The 24,505-nt window shown below is 36.6% G+C and overlaps 1 protein-coding gene across 2 annotated transcripts in view; it reads right to left on the reverse strand.

Moving 5' to 3' along the window:
* The window catches only part of LOC120634146 (ABC transporter G family member 23), a 131,079-nt gene that overhangs the window by 45,753 nt on the left and 60,821 nt on the right, over window positions 1-24,505 (reverse strand). For both annotated transcript variants that reach the window (XM_039904560.1, XM_039904561.1), the window contains one exon: window positions 1,604-1,697. In XM_039904560.1, the coding sequence (XP_039760494.1) occupies window positions 1,604-1,697 (94 nt within the window). The remainder of the gene's footprint in view (window positions 1-1,603; window positions 1,698-24,505) is intronic.

A 24,505-nucleotide genomic window follows, 5' to 3' on the forward strand; every position in this document is an offset into this window, starting at 1 on the left:
TCCATCGCGGACAAACATCGTGACAGGAGATTTATATATATTAAGACTAGCGTACCCAGCCCGCTTCGCCGGGCCAGATTTTGATTTATTTTATTTAAACAATAAACTTACATCATTAAAGTTTTAATTTAAGTCTCATAATATATTAAATCATTTATTTCTCTCCGTATTCATTCTCTTCTATTCTCTTCTCGAGCGGGTGCAGATCTACACCCATGTACACTCAACAATAGGATATCATCATAGTAAATAAAAGCTATATTTGACAGTTTGACAGTTCAAAAATAGGAGTGCTCCGATCGTCACCAAACTTTACATAATTACTCGCCAGGTCAATCCGGAGATTCCCTGAAAGTTTCATTGAAATCGGTCCAGCCATTTCGTTATTATTTTATAGGCAATATTAACCATTTCACGTTATCATTTTATAGGCAATGACCTGTCTAGATCTGCAGTGCGAATACTAGATTTTATTTAGCAATAAAGGAACTTTAGTACTTGTAGTTGAGCGTTTTGTGACAGCGCTCGTCCGGGGAAGTGCTATCTCCATGCTTATTTTTGCCGCTAAGCAGCATTGTTGCAAAGCTGTGTTTCGGTCTGAAGGGCGCGGTTGCCGGTGTAGTTACAGGCGCACGTGGCTTAACACCTACACCTCAAATTGATGGACACATGGTGACAGGGCGGCATGTTGCATTACGAGCTCCTAGCATGCCCTGTGAAGTAGTGCTCTGTTGCTCTCTATTAGGGAAATCCGCTTTGTCCGTCGACCCAACAGTATCGTAAGTGGGAGAACCATCGCAGCAACACTTTACGGGACATGCAAGGAACCTCTCGCAACTTGCTGGCTTATGGCCGCCATCCTTAAGCGTTGGTTTTCAACACACACACACAACTGGAAAATGTTTCTGTGATGAACATGAATGTTTTTCAGAGTCTGTGTGTTTATCTGTATATTATAAGTTTTTATGTTTTCATCATTCATCTTAGTACCCATGACACAAGCGACGCTTACTTTGGGGCTAGATGGCGGTGTGCGTATTGTCGTAGTATATTTATTTATTTATTTTAGAAATAAACATGGTGCGTTCTGGTACGACCTGGTACGACAAACCGATTAGGGGTATGCCCCTAACAGGTTAGACTGCACGTTTTACTCTTAGACTGCATCATCAAAGTTCACTAAATATAAAATGTGTACATAACTACATAGCAGTGATATGATGGCGATAACTACATTCGTAAACTTAAAACTAAAGCTACGAGGGTTCCAAACGCGCACTGGTCTAAACAGAGGCCTACACAAAACTTAGCCGAGTGTTTTTTTTTTTTTTGTTATCACCATTTCACGTTATCATTTGAAAACAAGAAGCAACCTGGTTAGAGTAATAATTCACACCCAAGCTTTTTTATTCGTTATACTATAATAGGACTTTTCTATAAGCGTTGGCTTAATGCAAACTTTGAACTTTTTTAGAGACATCTCCAAAATATCAACCGGTCATTTCTTGTAAAATTGTATACAATTTCCTTTAAATGAATTACTGCAGTAACAGAAACTACCCTTACTCTGTGGTACTATTATATAATCTGTGCAAATACTCACAGTGCTGTTATTTATGTCGAGTGGCATGGAGAACTGTATCTGGCTCATCTTGGACTCCTTCTCGTCGCCCATTGGCGACGAAGGCGAGGTTTCTCTGTTGACAAAAGAAAAAAAAGTGTTATTTTTATATATTATAATTTTTATATATTTTCAAAAAGGAGGTAGTTATTCATTATTTTTTAAGTCAAATTTCTTTAATGGCGTTGAAAAAAAAAATACCCTCCCATATTTTCAGTTACCCGTTACGCGCCATTTGTTTTATTCATGTTCGCATAACTCCACCATTTACTTATAGTCGGATTTGCAATTCTTTTTTTTGTTCGAAAGGGGTTTACTGCGATAAATTTTCCCGGAAAACATAAGCAAGCTCAAGCAGGCCAAGTCATACGTTTATTTTCGTAAGAAGGAAAAGTAAAGGAAGGATTGACGTTTTCATCAAAATATCATCGTTACTATCATCAGAGCTTAGACTCACCACCGCTGCACAAATATGGGTTGGCGGGTTTTGCATTTAAATTTGCTATAGCTGCTTACTCGGTTGCAAATTTGAATTTTTGCATTGCTCTTTGGTTACAATGACAATAAACGGTAGCTAACTAAATCCAATATGGCGGACTCCCAAAGATAGCGAACCAATTATCTTTTAGACACTTCCATAATATGGATATAAATTAGAGTGTTTGCTTATAAAAATATGAAAACGTATCTATTATCAAAGTATGCTTTTCAAACAGTTTTATTAAACATCCCATACTTTTACTTTTTACCACAGAATTCAGAACATACAGAAACCGTGTACACGACTAATATTAAAGCGTCAAAAACCACTCCACTTTAGAATGGTTTCTCAAACAAACGGTTAGTCACTTTATATCATTTAAAACGTTTACCAACCAAATTGTACCGAAACATACATTATTTACTCAAGAAATGGGGATACTAATGGCGAATGAGCACGCTGAAGCTATCGTAGGGCTGTTCTTTAATAGTCGTGCATCATGTCAACCTAATACTGGCTCACCACAGGGCACCGTGAGTCCACCACGCTGGCCCAGTACAGAATGGTGGACCCCACGCGCCTTTTGTGAACATCATGGAGAACTCTCAGGCATGTAGGTTTCATCACGATGTTTTCCTGCACCGTTGAAGCAGGTAATATTATATAACTTTAATTAAAAACGCACATAACTTAGGAAAGTAAAAGGCACGTGCTGGGATTCGAACTCGGCAACGCTAAAGAGAAGCCGAACTCCTAACCACTGGGCAAACACAATAGTCCTTATTCATTGAAAAAAATATAAATGTTTGTTTGTTTGTTTGTCTTTACTTTACGCCCTAACTAAGCAACCAATAGACTTTTTATTTGCGTAGAGTTGGTTGAAAGGACGGAGAGTAACTTAGACTACTTTTTATCCCAGCAAACCAAACGGTTCCCACAGGATTTGTTATAAACTGTTACAAACGTGAGCAACAGCTAGCATGCAACTATCACCTTGTGTGACAACTTGTGTTTTTAATTCAAACAGCATACGCGCAAACGCATCTTTTATTCAGCCAACATTGCGTTCGCATTTTGACATATAGCCCACGGTCACTGTGTCGAAACTATTGTCATTACAATTTACGCGACGTAACATGTAAAACTATACCCATCCCTTTTCATCGCAACCTTGATCAAACACTTGCGTATCACCGTCTCATTTCGTCAGACTTAATCGATATGACGTAGACGCTAGATGGGCATCGGTGATAATTATCGAATAAATATGGCCGTCACAGATACGTAAAAGTGCAACCTATTATGTTACTAAAAAGATTGAGTTGTATAACGCGTCCGTTGTATAATGTATCCACATTTACATAATAAGATTGTCTGGAAGGCTGTGCCGGATTAGGAGTACTTGATGCATAAACAAGAAAGATATTAAATTGGTTAGGTTTAGGTTTAAAGACATTTATTCCCATAAAAATACCTAAGTCACTTACATAGGAAACCTAATACCTACCTACTAATATTATAAATGTCAATGTAAGTTTGTTTGTTAAGCTTTCACGCAAAAACTACTTAACCGATCCTCATGAAACTCCTTGTACACATATTCTTGGAAGTGTTAGAAGTAATATAGGATACTTTTTATCTCGACATTAAGCTCGGTTCCTTTGGGAGAGGGGATTGAAAGTGTTTGACGATTTTACACCATAAATCCGACAAATTATAACCGATTTAAATAATTATTTTTGTATTATAGAGGTTTTGTAATATAATATGTGTTTAATTTGGTCCAAACTGTGGTTGGATATAGAGGGCAGAACTCCTCAGCAGACAGCAGCAAACCCCTCATTTAAGGCTTAACGATACTGAACCTACTTTAATTTGTTTTAGATCTACAACAAAATTTAATGCCACATCAAAAAACAAAATGAAACGCAGACTTTGACTTTGACTTTGTACACGCGTTAGAAGTTATACTTCGTTCGTATAGTTTGTAAAAAAACGACAATAACAATAGAAAAAAGGTATTTGATACATTGCAAGTTTTATTATATCGCATTATCTATATAGTTAAAACGAAGTTAATCTTAATATCACAAAAAAAAAATCCTGCATAATTAAAGAAATGGACATAATAAATTTGGAAAACTAATAGACTTATTATCAGACAACCAAGTTTCACTCAACATTATAGTTTGAGATTTTAGTACAATTGAATCAATTAAATTACCGGAATGATCCCGCAGACTTTGAGAATTGAAAGTGTACACTGTCAAACCTTATAGCTAACTACAGGGTGTCGGTAAAAATTTACTCTCATCATTTTTCCATAACGCGCCAAAAGAAGTATAACTTCAAAAAAAAATAAAGTAGTTAATTTTAAAAGCACTTCTTTGCCTTTTCCCTATGGGAAAAAATAAAGAAAATAAATTTAAAAGCACTTCTGTAACGTCATAATAAACAGCAGATAGAGTAGTAGGTAAAAAATAATAACGGTTTTTATTACAACCATATAGATCGTTAAGAAATTAAAAAAAAATCAGTAGGCCTAGTTTATGTACAAGCACTTTTGAAACTTTAAGTCTGTATGTTTGTAGCGATTCTACCACCGGTTCCGAAGGCAGATAATACCGAGAACAGCAGGTACGAAACTCAGCATTGCACTTTTTTTTTTTAAGTTTTGAGACATGATAGCGGAGCGGCCTGCTTTATAAGCATAAGATAAATTCAAGGAAGAATCTTAGTGGCTTAGCAAGTTATATACTTATGATAGATTAAAAAATACGTGGAGTAAGTACCAGGGCGCAATAAAACCAAAGAGGTGGCTTCTCAGATGTTCAAACAATAAATTTTCAACAAAAAATTATTAATATTTTTTCGGTGTTGTCTATGGCGCACCCCGAGACGTGATGCCCTGAGCAATTGCTTTCCAAACAAACACATTACCGGCCCACTACAGGGTACGGGTCTCCTCCCACACTAAGAAGGGTTTAGGTCGTAGACTACCACGCTGGCCCAGTGTGGATTGAAGAACTCTCAGGCATGCAGGTCTCCCCACGATGGTTTCCTTCAGCGTTGAAGAAAGTGATATTTTAATTCCTTTAAACGCACATCCTAATATTATAAATGTGAATGTAAGTTTGTTTGTTACGCTTTCGCGCGAAAACTACTGAACCGATCATCATTAAACTTTGTACACGTGTTCTTAGAGGTATCAGAAGTAGTATAGGATATTTTTTATACAAAAAAATATATATATATTTTTTACGAAGGATAAAAAAATGTTTGGTGAAAATCTTTTGTATGACTATAGGTGTAGACTATGTACGCTGCGTCCCGAAATTTACGCGGGCGAAGCCGCAGGGAATATCTAGTAACTTATAAAAGTGGTGCGTCCAGCACCCACGCATTCGAACTCGGCCCCTCGAAAGTGTAGCCGAAATCCTAACCACTAGTCTATCTCTGCTGTCTAATACATAGTCTAATTAAATCATACTTATAATATTTATTTATTAGAAGCCGGTGTTACCTACTTTGCGGAAGTCTATTATACAGGGATAGTTCTAAAACCTTGGAAATATTTTAAAATTAAAATTTAGACACTAGCATACATACTCGTACATTGACGGCCGATTGGCGCAGTGGGCAGAAACCTTGCTTTCTGAGTCTAAGGCTGTGGGTTCGATTCCCACAACCGCAAAATGTTTGTGTGATGAATATGAATGTTTTTCAGTGTCTGGTGTGCTGGTATATAAAAACTATTTATGAATGAATGAATGGATACACTTTTACTGTACAAAACATAAACATATAGAAAAGTTATAAATAAAAATTTAACAAACAGTATACGATTTGGCGGCCTTATCGCTACATAACGATCTTTTCGAGGCAACCAAAGGCATAAAACAGAAAAGAACAGTATTTATGTATATAATTCATGAATATTTATCAGTTATCTTAGTACACATAACACTAGAAACGCTTATTTTGGGACTAGATTGCAATGGGTGTCGTGTCATAATTATATTTGTTTTATTTATACTCGACACATAAATAAAAAAATATATATATACTACGACAATACACACATCGTCATATAGCCCCAATGTAAGCGTAGCTTGTGTTATAGGTACTAAGATAACTGTTGATTAATTTTAAGAATTATAAACATAAATACTTATAAAATACTGATAAACATCCAGACACTGAAAAACATTCATGTTCATCACAGAAACATTTTCCAGTTGTGGGAATCGAACGCACGGCTTTGGACTCAGAAAGCAGGGTCGCTGCCCACTGCGCCAATCGGCCGTAAAGCGAGTATATACTTACTATATTTACATATACATAAAAGTATGTTATTAATTCAATTACATAAGTAAAGGAAGTTTATAAACACAGATTATAAACTCCCAAAAATATCCTTATTTATGAAAACGCAAGGCCGCTCGCTCGGTGCATATGATACGTAAGTTCATTCACCTTTTCTACCTACATTTTGGCTATGAATTTTGCAATGGTGTCCACACATAATTGTTTTTTAGTTTGGGAACTATATCAAAAAGTCGAAAAGTTAAAATGGTTTATAATTTATTGATTAGAACGGTACATCTACATAGATAGATGTAACGTTTCTGAACCGTCTCTGAAACAATTGAATAACTTGAAATAGCAATATACGGTATCCATTCATTTATAAAAAATAAATATGGTAGTGAGTATATAAGTATTTATGTTTTTGACGACCTCCCTGGCACAACGGTGAGCACTGTGATTTAAGTAGGAGGTCCCTGGTTCGATTCCCGGCAGGGGCATTTTCTCTGGTCTTGTCTGGTGGGAGGCTTTGGCCGTGGCTAGTTACTACCCTACCGACAAAGACGTGCCACTAAGCGGTGCAGTATTCCGGTACGATGTCGCGTAGAAACCGATTAGGGGTTTGACTACCATATTCCTTAACAGGTTAGCCCGCAACCATCTTAGGCTGCATCATCATTTACCACCAGGTGAGATTGCAGTCAAGGGCTTACTTGTAGTGGAATAAAAATAAAAAATATATATATATATATATATTTGTATTACGACAATGTACACATCGCCATCTAGCCCCTAAGTAACCGTAGCTTGTATTATGGGTGTTATGGGTAGTTGACTGATGAATATTGTATGAATAATTCATAAATTATTGGTGTGGAGTATAAGGATTGAAGGAATTATAAATAACACCATACAGATTCTCCTAATTTTCGCAGAGTATAGCAAATTAATTATTTTCATAATATGTCATGGAATTCCGCAAAGTAACACCTGTATCCAATATTCATAATTACTTATTATATACAGATAAACAGACAGACAGTGAAAAACAATCATGTTCATCACACAAACATTTTCCAGCTGTGAGAATCGAATCCACGGCCTTGAACTCAAAAAGCAGGGTAGAGGCAGTTTATTTGTTTGTTATCTATGTTCGGCTCAACCGTTGAACCGTTCTTGATGAAATTTAGCATGTAACTTTTTATCCCTTTATATTTTATAAAGTCAGTGTCTGCGGCATTAAAAAAATATATATCATTGCGTTCGTATTCGCGGACTTCACAGCTTCCTTTCAATAACTTGATTTTATAGGTTATTATAAAGAATCCTTAACGGTATATTACATGAGGTAAAAAATGGTTTGACGTCAGAGTTGAGAGGGGCCACCACGCCATCGCCGGGACGACGAACTTAGTTAAACGTTTTCGATTTCTCAAAAGCGATAAACACTTTTTTTTGTACAATGCTTAGGTATTATGCAGAGCGAGCTATATGAGACTGGATGATTTATTAGATTGAACCGCTAAAGGTCTGCCTAAATTCACATATTTCCCTCTTTTAAAATAAAGATCGAATTGAAATTAAAACTTTCTTTATTCAAACAAGAATGTCCATAGACAGCACTTTTCCTACGTCACAATATTTAACTTATTTATTCAATTACAAGTCCATTACAATGTCATAATTATTAAATTTAAAAAAGAATGTCAATATAATGTTTGTCAATAAATGGAACCCTGCGAGGGCGCTGTAACCAGATTGAGAGAGACTCATTATTGTCAATATTAAATATTCTCATTTAGGAAGTCGTTTATTTTATAATAAGCTTTCTCCAGCAAGTAAAGTTTTAAGGATTTTAAATAAATAAATAAATATATTACGACAATACACACTCATAACAAGTTATGTTTTAAACATGTTTTAAATCTGAAAATAACATCGCCATCTAGCCCCAAAGTAAGCGTAGCTTGTGTTATGGGTACTAAGATGACTGTTGAATATTTTTATGAATAATATACATAAATACTTAGAATATACAAATAAACACCCAGACACTGAAAAACATTCATGCTCAACACACGAAAGCAGGATCGCTGCAAACTGCGCCAATCGGCCGTCAAATTTGTAAATAAGTTTATGCTTTCTTTTATATGTAATTCGGGATTTGGTTGTTAATTTGCTCATGGGATTTGGGCCGGTGATTTTTAACTGAAATGGCAATAGGACCAAGTTGTGTTTGCGAATTAGGTACTTGGCTGTCATTACTACATTCGTAAAATTAAAACTAAAACTACGAGGGTTTAAAATGCGCTCTGTAGCTTAAGCTCGCAATCGGGGTATTATTTTCGAGTATCAACATACTTGAACATCAGTAGTAAAATGGATCTTATCTAATTTATTTCAAAGCTTAAATTTTTGTAAAATCAAAATTAGAAGTAACTAAAATCAAAGATAGGATATGCCTCACCAAAACGAACCCAGGTCTCGAACATTCTAACCGCTACACCAACGGGGCAGTAGCTATAGATATATTACGGAATATTTCCACAAGGACGCCGGTAACGCTTCCTTTTTGTTGCAACCACAAACAGGCGGCTGCCTGTCAAGGCGTACAGCAATTAAATACAATCATTATTTATAATGTTAATATTGAACCAAACAACATTACACAATTTATTTAGCTTAGTATGATACTAAAATTATAAAATCCCGCTGAAAAACTTTTTCTTTTAAATGTAACCTATATTTTATACCGGAATAAAAGTCGGGAAGTTTTCCAGTTGCCTGTCCGGGAAACTTCGTGGCATATTTTCGATGGCCGTCTCCGGCATAAAATAAAATAAGATAAGATTGTTTAGTTGTCCAAAAAGAGTACATCATATTCTAACGCTTCCGTACACGCTTCCTACAAATATTTCACACGAAAGTTACAATGAATTTACAATTAAATAGATACAAAATCTTTGCAAAATTTCCAAAAATTTTAGATAAGTGAAGCGTCGAGCTATGCATACGTAACAAATACGTTTTTTTTTTTAATTCAGCTGGTAGTTTTAAACAGATGTTGAAACATTTATTGATAAAAACTTGCGCAACTGTTTTGGGTTTTGGGGAGTACGGTAGAAATGTAGTTGATCTCGAAACCAGTACTTTTTAACTAGTACGAGAAAAAAAAATTGTACATCTGTTCTTAATCATCTGTTAAGAACCAACAAAAATCAAGGTAACTCCAGGCAGATGAAACTACACAAAAATTCCAACACCAACTTGGAATTTCCGTTTTTTGTGACGTGCGATATTGATTCAACAAAAAGTTATGGTAACAAAATTATTACAGTCTATGGAAGGCTATTTTTGTAGTAATTTCGTGATACAATGTTCAGAAGAACGACCTCCAGTTCTATAAATACCTATACCTTTAGTGTGGCTTTTGTTGCTCGCAACAGTTTTGACGATTTCGAATATCGAATAACTGTAATGTCAAAGTAAAATAGACCTTATGTTTTTATTTTTAAAGCATAAGTTCGTTCAGGCTTGTAAAAAAAGCGCTCTTAGGCGATAAGTTTGTAAAATAGACATGCATTGTACAGAGTACACTAATTTATAGGTAGAGGTATGTATAAATTCTGAATTTTGTCTGGCCTGATATGACGAAAAGCTTCACCCGTGGCTAGTTACAGTACTGACAAAAACGTGCCGCCAGGATCACAGCTGTCAAACGTCACTTTTGCGTACAATAACAATACAAAAGCGACGTGAGTGAAGTGAAGTGAGTTTGAGAGAAGAGATCACGAGATTTACGCCTGTCGCAAGCCTGTCGTGAGATACGTTCTGTCACGTTGAAACCGACTAGAAGTGTTAAGGGATAGTTAGTCAAGTTGCTTTATTCCACTAAAAGTAGTAACTAGTAGTGGAATAAAGAAAATAAAAAAATAAAAATACTAATATCGTACTAATCAAAAAAAAATCAAGTATACTAATCACGTACTAAAGGTAAAGGGGTTAGCTATGCTTCCAGTTTAGCGAAACTGGTCGAACCGCGTAGCTGTGCCAATGGCCAGCAAGTGGCGTGACTGGTAATATTTCATCGCAAATAGAAGCGATACAGTTTGTACTTTGAGTATACATGATGGCTTGCAAAGCCACTGAAGTTGGTCCAAACGCATATAATCTACCAACTAGCAGCAGTGGCGTTCATAGAAGGTATGCGGATGATATAAAATGACAAAAATCTCCAGTACAAGTGTAAGGTTACTTGAATTTTCGTCACAGATAAATGCCATTCTAAGCTAGATTATCAATGCCAGATGATATGCAAATTATAGAAGAACAATGTCATCAAACCTTTTGATAAAAACAGTCATGGATTTGGAGTATTTATATTTGATAAGAAGGTGCTGGCACGTTGGAAAGTTGGAAGGACAGGCGACTAAAGCGACGCGGGGATAAAAAATAAAAAGGTGAAGAAAGAAAAGATGGCGTAGAAAGTGACATCGGGCGTTTGGGATTATTTGGCGAGATTTTAAAAAGGGAAAGAAATATATTAGTAAAAGAGTGATTATTTTAAGACTCTAAAGTGGAAGTATATATGCGTAATCGACAAATTATATGTTAGTGTATGATTCTGAAATTGGTTTTTATTTGGACTGGAGTCTTGTTACACAAGTTATAAAAAACTTAAGGATAGGCATTGTAAGAGCTATAACAAAGCCTACCCTTAAGTATTTATAACTCCTACTGGTGATTTTCTTTATTTTGTATCATCTGCATAACCTGTACATACCCTCTATGCACGCCGTTGACTAGCAGTAGCTTGCAAACAGGTTATGCACAGAGTCCAATACGACTGGAGATATTTTCCATTTTATATATAACATCGTGACTAGGAGTCCTTATACGTGATCAAATCAGAAATGAGGCGATCTAAGAAGCACTAGAGTTACCGACATAGCTCAGCGAGTCGCGAAGCTGAAGTGGCAATGTGCACGGAACATAGTTCGGAGAACCGATGGACGTTGGGGGTCTCAATATGCTGGTATGGCGACCCCGCACCGGTAAGCGCAGCGTAGGTCGGCCCCCAACGAGGTTGATAGGTGACATCAGGCGAGTCGCTGGGAGCCGCTGGAGGCAAGCGGCCCAGGACCGTGGATTGCGGAACTCCCTACAAAAGACCTATGTCCAGCAGTGGACGTAAATTGGTTAAATTGATGATGATAATAACATCGCACTGGATACAAATTCGTATTGGATATTTTTACATACAACGTGTAACGTGTTCAAATACTGTTGAATGGTGCATAAGTATATTTCATAAAGAATCACCCTATAAAAATATTAAATCAAAAGAAGCACATTTATTATTCCATACAAATGTATTGAAAACATTCTAAGTGTTTATGACAACCCTATTGAAGATAAAAGACCAACACGGGCATAGTACCTACACAACGCGACGCGTACCTAATAAAGTGGCGGTAGTCACTTGATTTTAAATTGCATGCGATGTTAGTGCTGTATCTGATTTCTTTTAGTAAACACCAAAAGCGTTTCAGTTTCACAGTCTTAGAGACAGTACAAAATGTAGTGTCTCTAAGAGTTATTTATTTGCGGTTTGTAAAATGAAAAAATCTATAGTCCAAGTTACGAAAAACGCCTTCTGAGTTTTCATAAATAGTAAGATTTTCTCCATTTCATATTGTCTACCAACTTAGTGCATGTTAGATTGTTGTTACACGCAGTGAATAAGTCAACATCATCATATCAACCGATAACCTATAGTGGGCCTATAGGGCACGGGTCTCCTCCAACAATGAGAAGGGGTTAGGCCGTAGTCCACCACGCTGGCCCAGTATAGATTGGTGGACTTCACACACCTTTGGAAATATTATGAAGAACTCTCAGGTATGCAGGTTTCCTCGTATTCTTTTTTCTTCACCGTTGAAGCAAGTTATTTTTTAATTTCTTAAAACGCACATAACTAAGAGGAAAAGTTAGAGGTGCGTGGAATTGAACTCGCCTCCCCGAAAGTGAAGTCCTACCCACTGAGCTATCACCGCTTCAGTTATAGTTTAGCTTAATAATATTTGGCATTTGCCCAACCCGGGAATCGAACCTACCTCCTCATACCACACTCAAACAACATCTAGATTAAGAAGGAAGTGGTACGATTACAAACAAAAATAATAATATGGTAAAATCCTTCAATTTAAATTAACATATTTTCATTAAAAATATAATTATATTTGTAACATCCCTGAACCCGCGTTAAAAAAAACAAATTAAGGAAATCTTTACACGACACAATAGACAACTTTGACCCTTCACCTCGCGTCTTAGCGCGCGACGTAGCATATAATAACATTTCCATTCGACATATTATGTAACTACGCTTCCTATACAATAAGGCTTAGTAACTGACAATAGTTAAATGCTAAGTTAAATGTAGACATTGAAGCAGGCGTCATTTTGCGGAAGCTTCGATGATAAACAATGAAAATTAAGGGACAGACCAGACCACAGAATTAAGAACATAATACAGAAACCGTGTACAGTGGCCTGCATAGAGGGTATGCACAGGATATGCAGATGATATAATATGCTAAAAACTTTAAGATAGGCTTTGTAAGAGTTACAAAAAACCCACCCTTAAGTACTTATAACTTGTACTGGAGATTTTCTTCATTTCGTATACCCTGTGTAATGCACAGGTGATCCAAAAGGATGTTTTTCCAACAGGCTCAAAAGTTTCTTTTGGGTGTGTAGGAGAATTGAACGCTCTACAAAATGAGCGTTCAATTCTCCTACAACGCTCTTTTTGTAGAGCGTTCAATTCTCAATAAAGATTGAAACAGCGATTTATAAGTCAATCAGTCGTTTGAACGGTACAAAAATCAGAAGAAGCAAAAAAAATTTCCCATGTATTCTTATAGGAATTTAAAAAAATGCGTTGAGGGCAATCTTAATATTAATATTAAGGGCTCATCTTTTCAAAGAATTTTTTTTACACCCAAAAGATACTTTTGAGCCTGTTTGAGAAAAAAAACTGATGCTTCAATATTAGTCAGTGGTTTTGAGTCATGTACCACTAATATTGAAGCATCAAAAACCACTCCACTTTAGTAGTGTTTCTCGAACAGGTGGTTAGTCATTCCATTTAGCGGTTGCCAGGTTAAAATTCATTATGTGTGAGCAAGCATCATTCCGCGGGTGTGAAGTGAGACACTGTTTTTTGACACAATGCACTGCATGCACTATGAGAACTGCATGGCTTTTTGAGGATTCTGAATGTTCTCAATTCTGTGGTATAAACAGAACATGCACTCCCAAGTATTTTCTATTTTATTTGTGACAGTGCAGATATTCTTATCGTGAATGATGATAACCATCTCCTAAAAAAGAGCTTTTAGACCCTTCGAAGGGCATGCGAAGAACACGTTCATTTATGAAAATTAAGCTTAATTTACTATATCGCCGAACAGCAGGAGAATCTGTATGGTGTAATTTATAATGTAATATAATGCAATTTCTTGCAAATTGTTTTCGTGATAGTATAGATATCTTCAGCGATAACAAACCTAGTATTAAGCTTAAGTTAAGAAAAGGGTTATTGCTTAAGTAATTTTATTTCGACAATATTTTGTTTTTCTTTTTTTAGTAATTTATATTTTTTTTGTTATATTATTCTAAATTTGTTTTTCTAGCTGTTTGCAGCAGCCTTATGTACCCAACGGATTGACATGCTATGTTCGCATCGAGAAGGCACAATTGTATACACATGCCAAATGTCCTATAGTTTATATTAGAGTAAGCAGTTGATTGTCAGTTTTGCGAACTAAATAAAAAAAAAAAAAAAATTAAAAAAAAAAATTCTTAAATTCTTATACTCCAAACCAAACAGATCTTCGGCAATTACCCATAACGCACGTTTCGCTCCGAATCCGGAGCATCCTCAGGAGATGTTGACTTTACAATGAATAATTGTTAAAACACGTTCTATAAAGCATTTAAGCAATTATTTAAATTTTTCTTCACTTGCTTCAACGGTGAAGGAAAACATCGTGAGGTTATCCAGGCAACCTGTGTGTCAATGACCTCCCTGGCGCAACGGTGAGCGCTGTGCATTTAAGTAGGAGATCCCTGGTTCGACTCTAGGGCGACGGCTGGCCCGTTAGGAATTTAAAATTTCTGAATTTTGCTCTGGTCTGATCTAGTGGCTTTGGCCGTGACTAGTTACCACCCTACCGACAAAGACGTGCCGCTAAGCGATTTAGAGTTCTGGTGAGAACGGAGAACGGGTAGCACTCCGTTATATTCCCCTAGTACGCACGACAACCGCGGGATGTCGAGTGGTGACAACTGTATTGTGATCTGCCGCCACCACACAGCAACCAGGGTATGGAGGGTAGAGGTAAGGAGGATCATCTGTGTATATGAAAAAGTGTCGTCAAAATGTATTAAATTAGGATGGCGCCACATTTGCATCAAGGTAACTCTTAAAAGAAGCGCCAAATATAAATATTGTTAGAGTAGGCTTGAAAAATAAACAAGGAAGTAAGGTTATATTTACCACAATATTTTGTACAACGTAAGTTGTTGAAATTCTCAATAATTAACTACTTTAGTCGATAATGACATTAAATTTTTTAACTCGGCATACTTCAATTCATCTACGATTGCTACATTCATACCATACCCTGTGCATCCACCAGCGCCATTGTGGAGGATTTTTGAACTGTTATTTAGCGCATACAACTGGACACTTTATCAACTTTTCTCCCATATAAGATGACTCTCCTTACCTCTACCCTCCATATACCAGGGTAACAGAATCACACTGCAATAAGTCAGATAAATATCTCATTGAAACAATATGCGAGGTGACTTTACGGCCTGTACGTGCCATCGCAATCTCAATATTGCAAATGCATTCTGCATACAATGGCTGAGCTGCTGAGTCAACGGTCAAGCACGTCTGTCTGTGAAACGCGCGCGTTAGCATTTCTATTGTCTGTCTTCTCGGTTTAGCGTAGCATCATTTAGTGATAATGCTTTCGATTGCATCAGCATCAACTAACTTAAACCTTACCATAAGATTAACAATTATTCAATATTTAAACGGCCGACTGGCGCAGTGGGCAGCGACCCTGCTTTCTGAGTCCCAGGCCGTGGGTTTGATTCCCACAACTGAAAAATGTTTTTGTGATGAGCATTAAGTGTTTTTCAGTGTCTGGGTGTTTCTATGTATTTTCTAAGTATTTATGTATATATAATTCATAAATATATTCATCAGTCATCTTAGTACCCATAACACAAGCTACGCTTACTTTGGGGCTAGGTGGCGATGTGTGTATTGTCGTAGTATATTTATTTATAAAAAATATAAAGTCTACATATCCTGAGGATGATCCGGTTTCGGAGCGAAACGTGCGTAGTTACTACATTGCCGAAGATCTGTTTCGTGAGTATAAGAATTGAAGAAGTTATAAATTACACCTTTTTAAAAAAAATTAAGCTTAATTTTCAAAGTCAAAGTCAAATATTTCTTTATTCAAATAGGCACATAGTGACATAGATGGCACTTTTGATGCGTACATTACATGTAAAATATGACATAGGAGTGTGTTGATGGCGATAAATAAATTCGTCAACTTAAAACTAAAGCTACGAGGGTTCCAAACGCGCCCTGGTTCATAATATATTATGGAATTCCGCCTAACACCTGCTTCTATCCAATATAAGATTAATACATTTCCGTTCGAGTGGTTAGCATGTTCTACTACGGAACGAAATCCTAGGTTCAAATTCCTAAGAGTAAAAAAAATTTTTTTTTTTTTACGAGGTTCATCAATAGGGACGATTAGAAATAATTCAACACGTGCACTGAGCGACGTTCTTTCATACATTTGCGTTAATATATAACACCGAAAGGATTTAATTCAGAAGGAAAACACTTCCCCTTATATGCATTTGGAGGAGGAAAAAAAAAGCACTGGTGTGGAAAATATTAACTTTCCGCACGCTAAACACACATGAAAAAGTCTACTTTTTGCAAATGTTTGTGGATAAAGTACTTGATTGGTATTTAGATGTTAAAATTCGTCTGCAATTTTACAGCAAACAATCTTGCTCAATATTTGTTCTTTACATAGTATAAAATGGGCCTCATTAAGAAGGCTCACTCAGCGGACGATGGAGAGAGCTATGTTGGGAGTATCTCTACGTTATCAAATCAGAAATGAGGAGATCCGTAGAAGAACCACCACAGAGTTACCGACATAGCTCAGCGAGTCGCAAAGCTGAAGTGGAATTTGGCGGGGCACATAGTTCAGAGAACCGATGGACGTTGGGGTTCTAAATTGCTAATGGCGACCCCGCAGAGGTAAACGCATCATAGGGCGGCCCCCAACGAGGTAGACAAACGATATCAAGCGATTGGATAGAAGCAGACGTTACTTTGCGGAAATCCATAATCTATATATATATATAAAAGAAAGTTGTGTTAGTTACACCATTTATAACTCAAGAACGGCTGGACCAATTTTTATGATATCAGATTTTTTGGAGTCCTCTTAGAACGGAATAGGATAATAAGTATTAAACTATTACATTCATTAAAAAAAAAATAACCCGCGCTACGAAGTTCGCCAGGACAGCTAGTATATTATAAAAATTAAGCTTAATATGCTATACTCCGCGAACAGCAGCAGAATCTGTATGGTGTCATTTATAATTACTTCAATCCGTATACTCCACACCAAACAGATCCTCGGCAATACAATCTACACCGAGGGTCTGTTTGATTTGACTTAACAATTATTCATTGTAAAGTCAACGAAACGGAAACGGAGCGAAACGTGCGTAGAAGGTACATTGCTGAAGATCTGTTTTGTGTGGAGTATAAGGATTGAAGAAATTATAAATTACACCATACAGATTCTGCTGCTGTTCGCGGAGTATAGCAAATAAAGCTTAATTTTCATAATATGATATCAAGCGAGTCGCTGGGAGCCGCTAGAACTCCCTACAAAAGACCTATGTCCAGCAGTGGACTTCAACCGGTTGACGATGATGATGACATAATAAAAAACAAAGTAGCTCTGGACTGTGGCTCTTTGTAAGTTTAGATCTTTACTACGCAATAGATTTAAATACAGTTTTCAACAGATGAGTTTCACAGAGTGATTCAAGAAAGAAAGTTTAGATATAGTAAACATGTAGTGGAGAAAAAGAAATAAAAGATTTGTAATGTACTACAGAATTGTACTATTAATCAGTCCAAACTGATTTTAGACAGATTAGTATCTTTATAACCACCGTGCGAAGCCGGGGCGGGTCGCTAGTAGTTAATGTGTGTAATAAAATCTATCCTTGTACTGTCTTCGTACTGATACTTTAGTCAAGTTCATTATGTATATTTCAAAGTGAATGGTACTTATATGAATTAACATAAGTTTTTTTTAACAGACTGACCAATTAAGCAACCAACTTATATACTCACACTAGTACCAACTTATACTAGGTGCCGGCTGCGACTTCGTTCGCTTTCGCAAATTTCTATTACCATGTCTACACACATGAAAAGTAGTTTGAAAAAAAACTTTTAGAGGCATTGTTTTTAATATTATGCAGTTTTTAACGCATAGATGTTATAAATGTTTATTTAGTTAAATGGTAATATTTTACTTATATATATGGAGATGTCTCTTAAAAAGTTCAAAGTTTGTATTAAACGTAAGCTTATAGAAAAGTCCTATTATAGTATAAAGGACTGCGTAATCGATAAAATTGCTTGGGTGTAAATTATTGCTCTAACCAGGCTCTTCTAATAATTTGAAATGACATTGTGAGATGGTGATAACAAAAAAGAACACCCGGCTAAGTTTGTTGTGGGCTTCTTCTTAGACCAGGACGCGTTTGGAACCCTCGTAGCTTTAGTTTTAAATTTACGAATGTGGTTATCGCCATCATCTCACTACCGTGTAATTCTTATGTACGCTTCAAAAGTGCCACCTGTGGGGCCTACTTGAATAAAGATATTTTTGACTTTGACTATGTTGATCCACCTACCAGTTACCAATAGCATTTTTTCGTATCCCTTTGGTTGGCTTGTGCTATTGTATGTATCTTTATAAATTTTCTCTGTGGTGCACAATGAGGGTATTTATTCATTAAATATGACTTGCGCACGAAGGTTAATCTATAAAATCAACAAAAAATCATATCTGTTGCATGGGAACCCCCGTTAAACATAAGTTTGAATTAAATTTAATTATTTATTATTAAATTGAATGTATAACAAAATGTCCAATGAATATTTCAAGCGTCTATTTATTGCAAAAAAGGAGTAAAAAAAATCAAGTTTGTTTTAAGGGAGCTTCTTCAAATATAATTTTTTTCTGTTTTTACTCGTTGATTATAGCGGCTAAAGAAATCATCAATCATCATCTGTGAAAATTTCACTTGTCTAACTATAGTTGTTCATGAGATACAGTCTGCTGAAAGACAGACAGACAAACAGACGGACGGACGGACAGCGGAGTCTTCGATGAGTGTGGAAGCTATAAGCCATACCGCGAACTAAGTTTTTACGTGACATCGTACCGGAACGCTAAATCCAGATAGCCAGACCAGACCAGAGAAAATTCAGAAATTATAAATTACCAAATTCGCCGGTGGCTAGGCTTCAGCTTTCGTTTCGTGGAGACCGAGTTCGAGTCCGGTTCGCACCACTAACTTTTCGGAGTTAAGTGCGTTTTTGATGGAAGCAGTTTAAATATCACTTGCTTTGAACGGTGAAGGAAAACATCAAATTCAAATTCAAATTCAAATTCAAAATTCATTTATTTCAAGTAGGCCTAATATAAGCACTTTTGAAACGTCAAGTCTGTCTGTTTGTAGTGATTCTACCACCGGTTCGTGAGGAAACCTGCAAGCCCGCGAGTGCTTCATAGCGTTCTCAACGGCGTGTGTACCAATCCGCACTTGGCCAGCGTAGTGGACAACGGCCTAATCCCTTCTCATTGTGGGAGGAGACCCGAACCCTGTAGTGGGCCGGTAATGGGTTGATATGATGATGAAATTTACCCTTCCCGGGAATCGCACCCGGCTTATTACGCTTTAAGAAAAACTGTACTATAACTGTTTTATATAGACAAATAGTGGGATAACCCAAAGTGCACGCCTCATAATCTCATTCATTACAATAAAATTGAGATTATTTGTAAATAATAATTAAACTACATCTAATTATACCGTGAAAAGTATCCCTCAAAATACTGATGCCTATAAAAAAAACCAACTCAATAAGTGAAGTATTTCGCTCGTTATCGTGACTACCAGATACGGGATCCGCACAAACAGACACACGGACGTCCAAGACAGAACTTTTTTAAACAATTTTTTAATTAGTTTAAATAAAAAAAAGAGATTTAAAAATATCATGAGTGTTGAAAATAGTGTTTTTGCTTAACATTTATCTATTTATATTCACTTATAAAAGCAATAAAGAATAAAAAAAGTGACATTTTAAGTTGGAGAATCACTCGGTGTGCCTAAACTGACAGTATTACCCACCTCAACGCTACGCTTATGAGGCGTGCCAATGTGAGAAGCAACTGTAGGTGTGCACTCATTGACACAATATTTTCAGTTATGTCACAGTTCTCACAAATGTCACGTTCTGTGAGTGATTCTTTAGATTAGCCAAAGATACGTCACAATCTACGTGATGTAACATGAGACAATAAATAGTAGGTGTAGGATATTTTGAATTACAAGTTTTTTTTTAATAATTATAAATTGATGGACCCATCTTATGGTAAATTCAAATTCAAAATTCATTTATTTCAAGTAGGTCTAATATAAGCACTTTTGAAACGTCAAGTCTGTCTGTTTGTAGTGATTCTACCACCGGTAAGTGGGAAACCATCGCCTTTAAACAGAGCTACACGTCCCAGGTCATGCAAGGAACACATCCTGAAAAGTGTTGCCCTGTGTCCATCAATCTCAGGCGTAGGTAAGCATGTTGTATTTATATTTCTGTAACTACTTTTTTTCTTTGGTGTACAATAAAAGTCTATTCATTCATTCATTCATTCATGGTGGTAGTTCTTGGCGTGCACTTCATACATGCAGAAAAGCACTGCCTACCCTAAAATTTTTATATATCTCTGGTGTTAGAGGAGGATTTTTGACGTTTTGTGCCATTTTCTGTGACGTTTTGTGCGTACCCTGTTAAGAAACCCAGTGCACGCCACTGGTGGTAGTACTTCCCCGGACGAGCTCTGTCACAAAAAGCGCTACTACTTCTGAAGCCTATAAAATCTTGGGGTTAAATTTTTTTATAAAGCAAAACACATTCCGCTTCGTTGCGGGCGAAACAAGCATGTATCGCGTGTCAGTAAGTAACATCTCGTTGACATTTTGACCATACAATTAACACTTTTTATTGCTGTTGAGCAATAAATCTCAACTTTTAATGCCAGTACTTATTATGTACTGAGTTTCCGGTTACCAGTTCGCGGCGATTCATTTTTTAATGACGCAATCGCTAGAACCGTTGGGAACCGCTTCGTGAATGAAACAACCGGGGGTGTCAGATTATATACATAGCTGAGTTTCTTGCCGGCTTCTTCTCGGTAGAATCTGCCTTCCGAACCGGTGGTAGAGTCACTACACACAGACAGACTTGACGTTTCATAAGTGCTTATATTAGGCCTATTTGAAATAAATAAAAATTGTTTTTTTTTTTTAAATTAAAGCAACGGTAGCCTTAGCCTAGCGAATCTAGAATTCGCTCGCTCGCAAACGAAGAGTCATATTCGAGTATTAAACTCGGTATCGTCAAAGTAAAATGGACCTAATGTCGCTCGTTATAAAGTCGCGTTTCATATACTTCTGCTTTCTGTATTCAAAAAAGCAAATTAAGCTTTAACACAATGCTAATGTGATTCATTTTAGTCAGATGTTAAAGTATTTCCATACTCGAAAACGACTCTACGATTGCAAGAAAGCAAATCTTGTACTAAGACTACTGAACTTTGCGGTAAGGATGTCTGTTCGTTGCTTCCATGAATTTCCATCATCATCATAACCGGTCCCCTACAGGGCACGGGTCTCCTTCTATAATAAGAAGGGGTTAAGGCCGTAGTCCACCACGCTCGCCCAGTGCGGATTGGTGAACTTCACACACCTTTGAGATCGCTATGGAGAACTCACAGACATGCAGGTTTCCTCAGGATATTTTCCTTCACCGTTGAAGCAAGTGATATTTCTATTGCTTCAAAAACGCTAAGAACTTAGAAAACCCTGGCTTTCAATATATTGTAGTCAAGCCCATTTGCAATCCGCCATTTTGTCGCGGTCGCCATCTTGAATTGATTTTCATCAAACATAGCTAAAAACACTCCCGAATAACTCAAGTTTCAAACAAAAAAACAAAATCAAAATCGGTTCATCCGTTTGAGAAATACGATTCAAATTCAAATTCATAATTATTTAATTAATAAGCACTTTTGAAACATCAAGTCAGTCTGTTTGTATGGACTACCACCGGTTTGGAAGGCAGATTCCACTGAGAAGAGCCGGCAACAAACTGAGCAGATTGCTCTTTTCCAACATCATTTTAAAGTTTAACAATCTTTAGAATTATTCTGTTTTGTGAGAGATGAGAGCGGAGTGGCCTGCTTCCAAGCAGAATTGTCGTTAAGGAATTCATCAAACGTGTAGTAACCACGATGTCACGCACACACGCAGACCAGTCAAAGAAGCTTTGTATAAATTTTCTTACACAATCGTAACCCTAGTTTAAAGCGTTCTCCGAGGAAAGGTAAAGGCCGTAAAAATTGAAACCCACGTGCAAAATCCAATAAGCTAAAAACTTACTTTCTCGCAAAACGGAAGCCAAGCAGAAATACCTGTGGAGATCATGACCCACTTATTGCTTGCGCAAGAATCGAATTCGTTGTTACATGACATAATGATGTACATATTGCATCACCGCCGCCAAACTAAATGCCACCTTATTTAAATAAGCATATAGTTGCATTTCCGAGAAACTACATCTAGCTTAATATGATATGCGATTTAGAACCTTGATTCTATAGAGGCTGAGGTGATTTTTGGATAGTTAAAAAATTGAGGAAGGTAGTGGAAGTAGTTATAATTTTCTAATTTAGGTCTGTGTCTCAATATTTTCTAATTATAGTATAGTTTGAGTTTATTAATTACGCATTCAATTAGACGACCTACTTTTTTTTGTATGGTGTGAGTTTTCTAGAACATTAGTACAATTAAGATTAAATAAGCAGTATTTGAGCGACCGCGGATTTTTTAACCCCACCTTTGTTATCTAGGCACGGCGTAACAGCCGAACCAATTATGGAATCGAATCGAATTACCGATCTTCATAAAATCACAAAAGATTGAATAAATCGAAAACATCGGGAGATTTTCGATTAATGCCCGTTTTTCACTAACAACGAACATGGCAATGCTGATCTTCTAGGCATAAAAAAGGAATGATTTTTGTTTTGATGCCTCGCTACTATTAGTTGCAGCGTGATGTGTTATAGCCTGTAGATTACCTTTTTAAATGGACTATAACACACAAAGATTTTTGCTATTCAAACCAGTAGTTCCTGAGATTAGCGCGTTCCAACAAACATTAAACTAATAGATTACATTTTTTTATTGCACTGCCAGTTAGCCCTTGACTGTAATCTCACCTGGTCCTAAGTAACGATGTAGTCTATGATGTAGCGGGCTAACCTGTTATGGAGTATGGTAGTCACACCCCTAATCGATTTCCACGCGACATCGCACCGGAACACTAAATCGCTTAGCGGCACGTCTTTTTCAGCACGGTGGTAACTAAACACGGCCAAAGCCTCCAGACCAGATCAGAGAAAATTCAGAAATTATAAATTCCCAAATTGCCCCCGTCGGGAATCGAACCCGAAACCTTCTATTTAAATTCACAGCCACCACCGTTGCGCCGAGGAGATCGTCAATTACAAGCCGAGTTCGAATCCCAGCACCTCTAACTTTTCTAGAGTTCTCTATAATGTTCTCTTCAAATGCGTGTGGAGATCACCAATCCCCACTGGGTACGCTTGGTGGGCTACGGCCAGAACCCTTGCCATTGTGGGAAGAGACCCGTACCCTGTAGTGAGTCGGTAACGGGTTAATATGATGAAGATAGATTAAAAAACTAAGCAAATAACTTTCTGTTGTTAAAATCTAAAATCTATATTTATTTATATATATATATTGTAGTTATATATATATATATATATTTGTATAATTTAAAATCCTATTTATCCTACCTCTTTTCTATGTTTTTTTCCTTTTACGCCATTGGTTGCCTGGAAGAAATCGCCATGTAGCGGCCACCAAATTGTACTCTCTTAATATGTATTTATATCTCTGTAACTACTTTTTTTCTTTGGTGTACAATAAAAGTGTTCATTCATACATTCAAGTCTAAGCTTCCAAAAACCGTTCTCAAACCTTTACTTTTAGATTTTCTAATAACATACCTCCTTCAAGTTAGACCGCTACTAATTTAGAATGCAGTTATTTGCTATAAAAATGTAGGAGTCACTACAGCCCGGACAAATACGTCCGGATGCCCTGACCAGTTACAACAACTCCCAAAAGCTATAAGGAAAACCACTTAATATTCACATAAGTACCTGCACAAGAAATATAATAATACTAATTACGTACCGCGAAAGCAGCACGTAATAAATAATTTTACACGCCAAACTTGAACCTAGCCATAAAATATCTATGTCATTAGGTCACACATACAAATTACATAAGATCGAGACGTTGGCCCAACGTTTGTACGCAGCGCCAACTTTGGCGCAAACATACCTCGCTAAAGAATGAAAGAATCTACTCTACATTGACTGTCCTTGGCACAAACTTGCCAATTTGCAATCGTAATTTGCTAGCAAGTCGTTCGGTTTATAACGAAACCTATTTAGGATTTAATTCTAAGTCAAAGTTTTTTTTTTCTTTAAATACAATCTGACCTGAGGTAAATAACTAAGATTATTTCAATTTGTAGTTAGCACAGTTTTTAATTTATT

This window comes from Pararge aegeria, chromosome 23, assembly GCF_905163445.1.
Source record: "Pararge aegeria chromosome 23, ilParAegt1.1, whole genome shotgun sequence".
Classification (NCBI taxonomy): Eukaryota; Metazoa; Arthropoda; class Insecta; order Lepidoptera; family Nymphalidae; genus Pararge; species Pararge aegeria.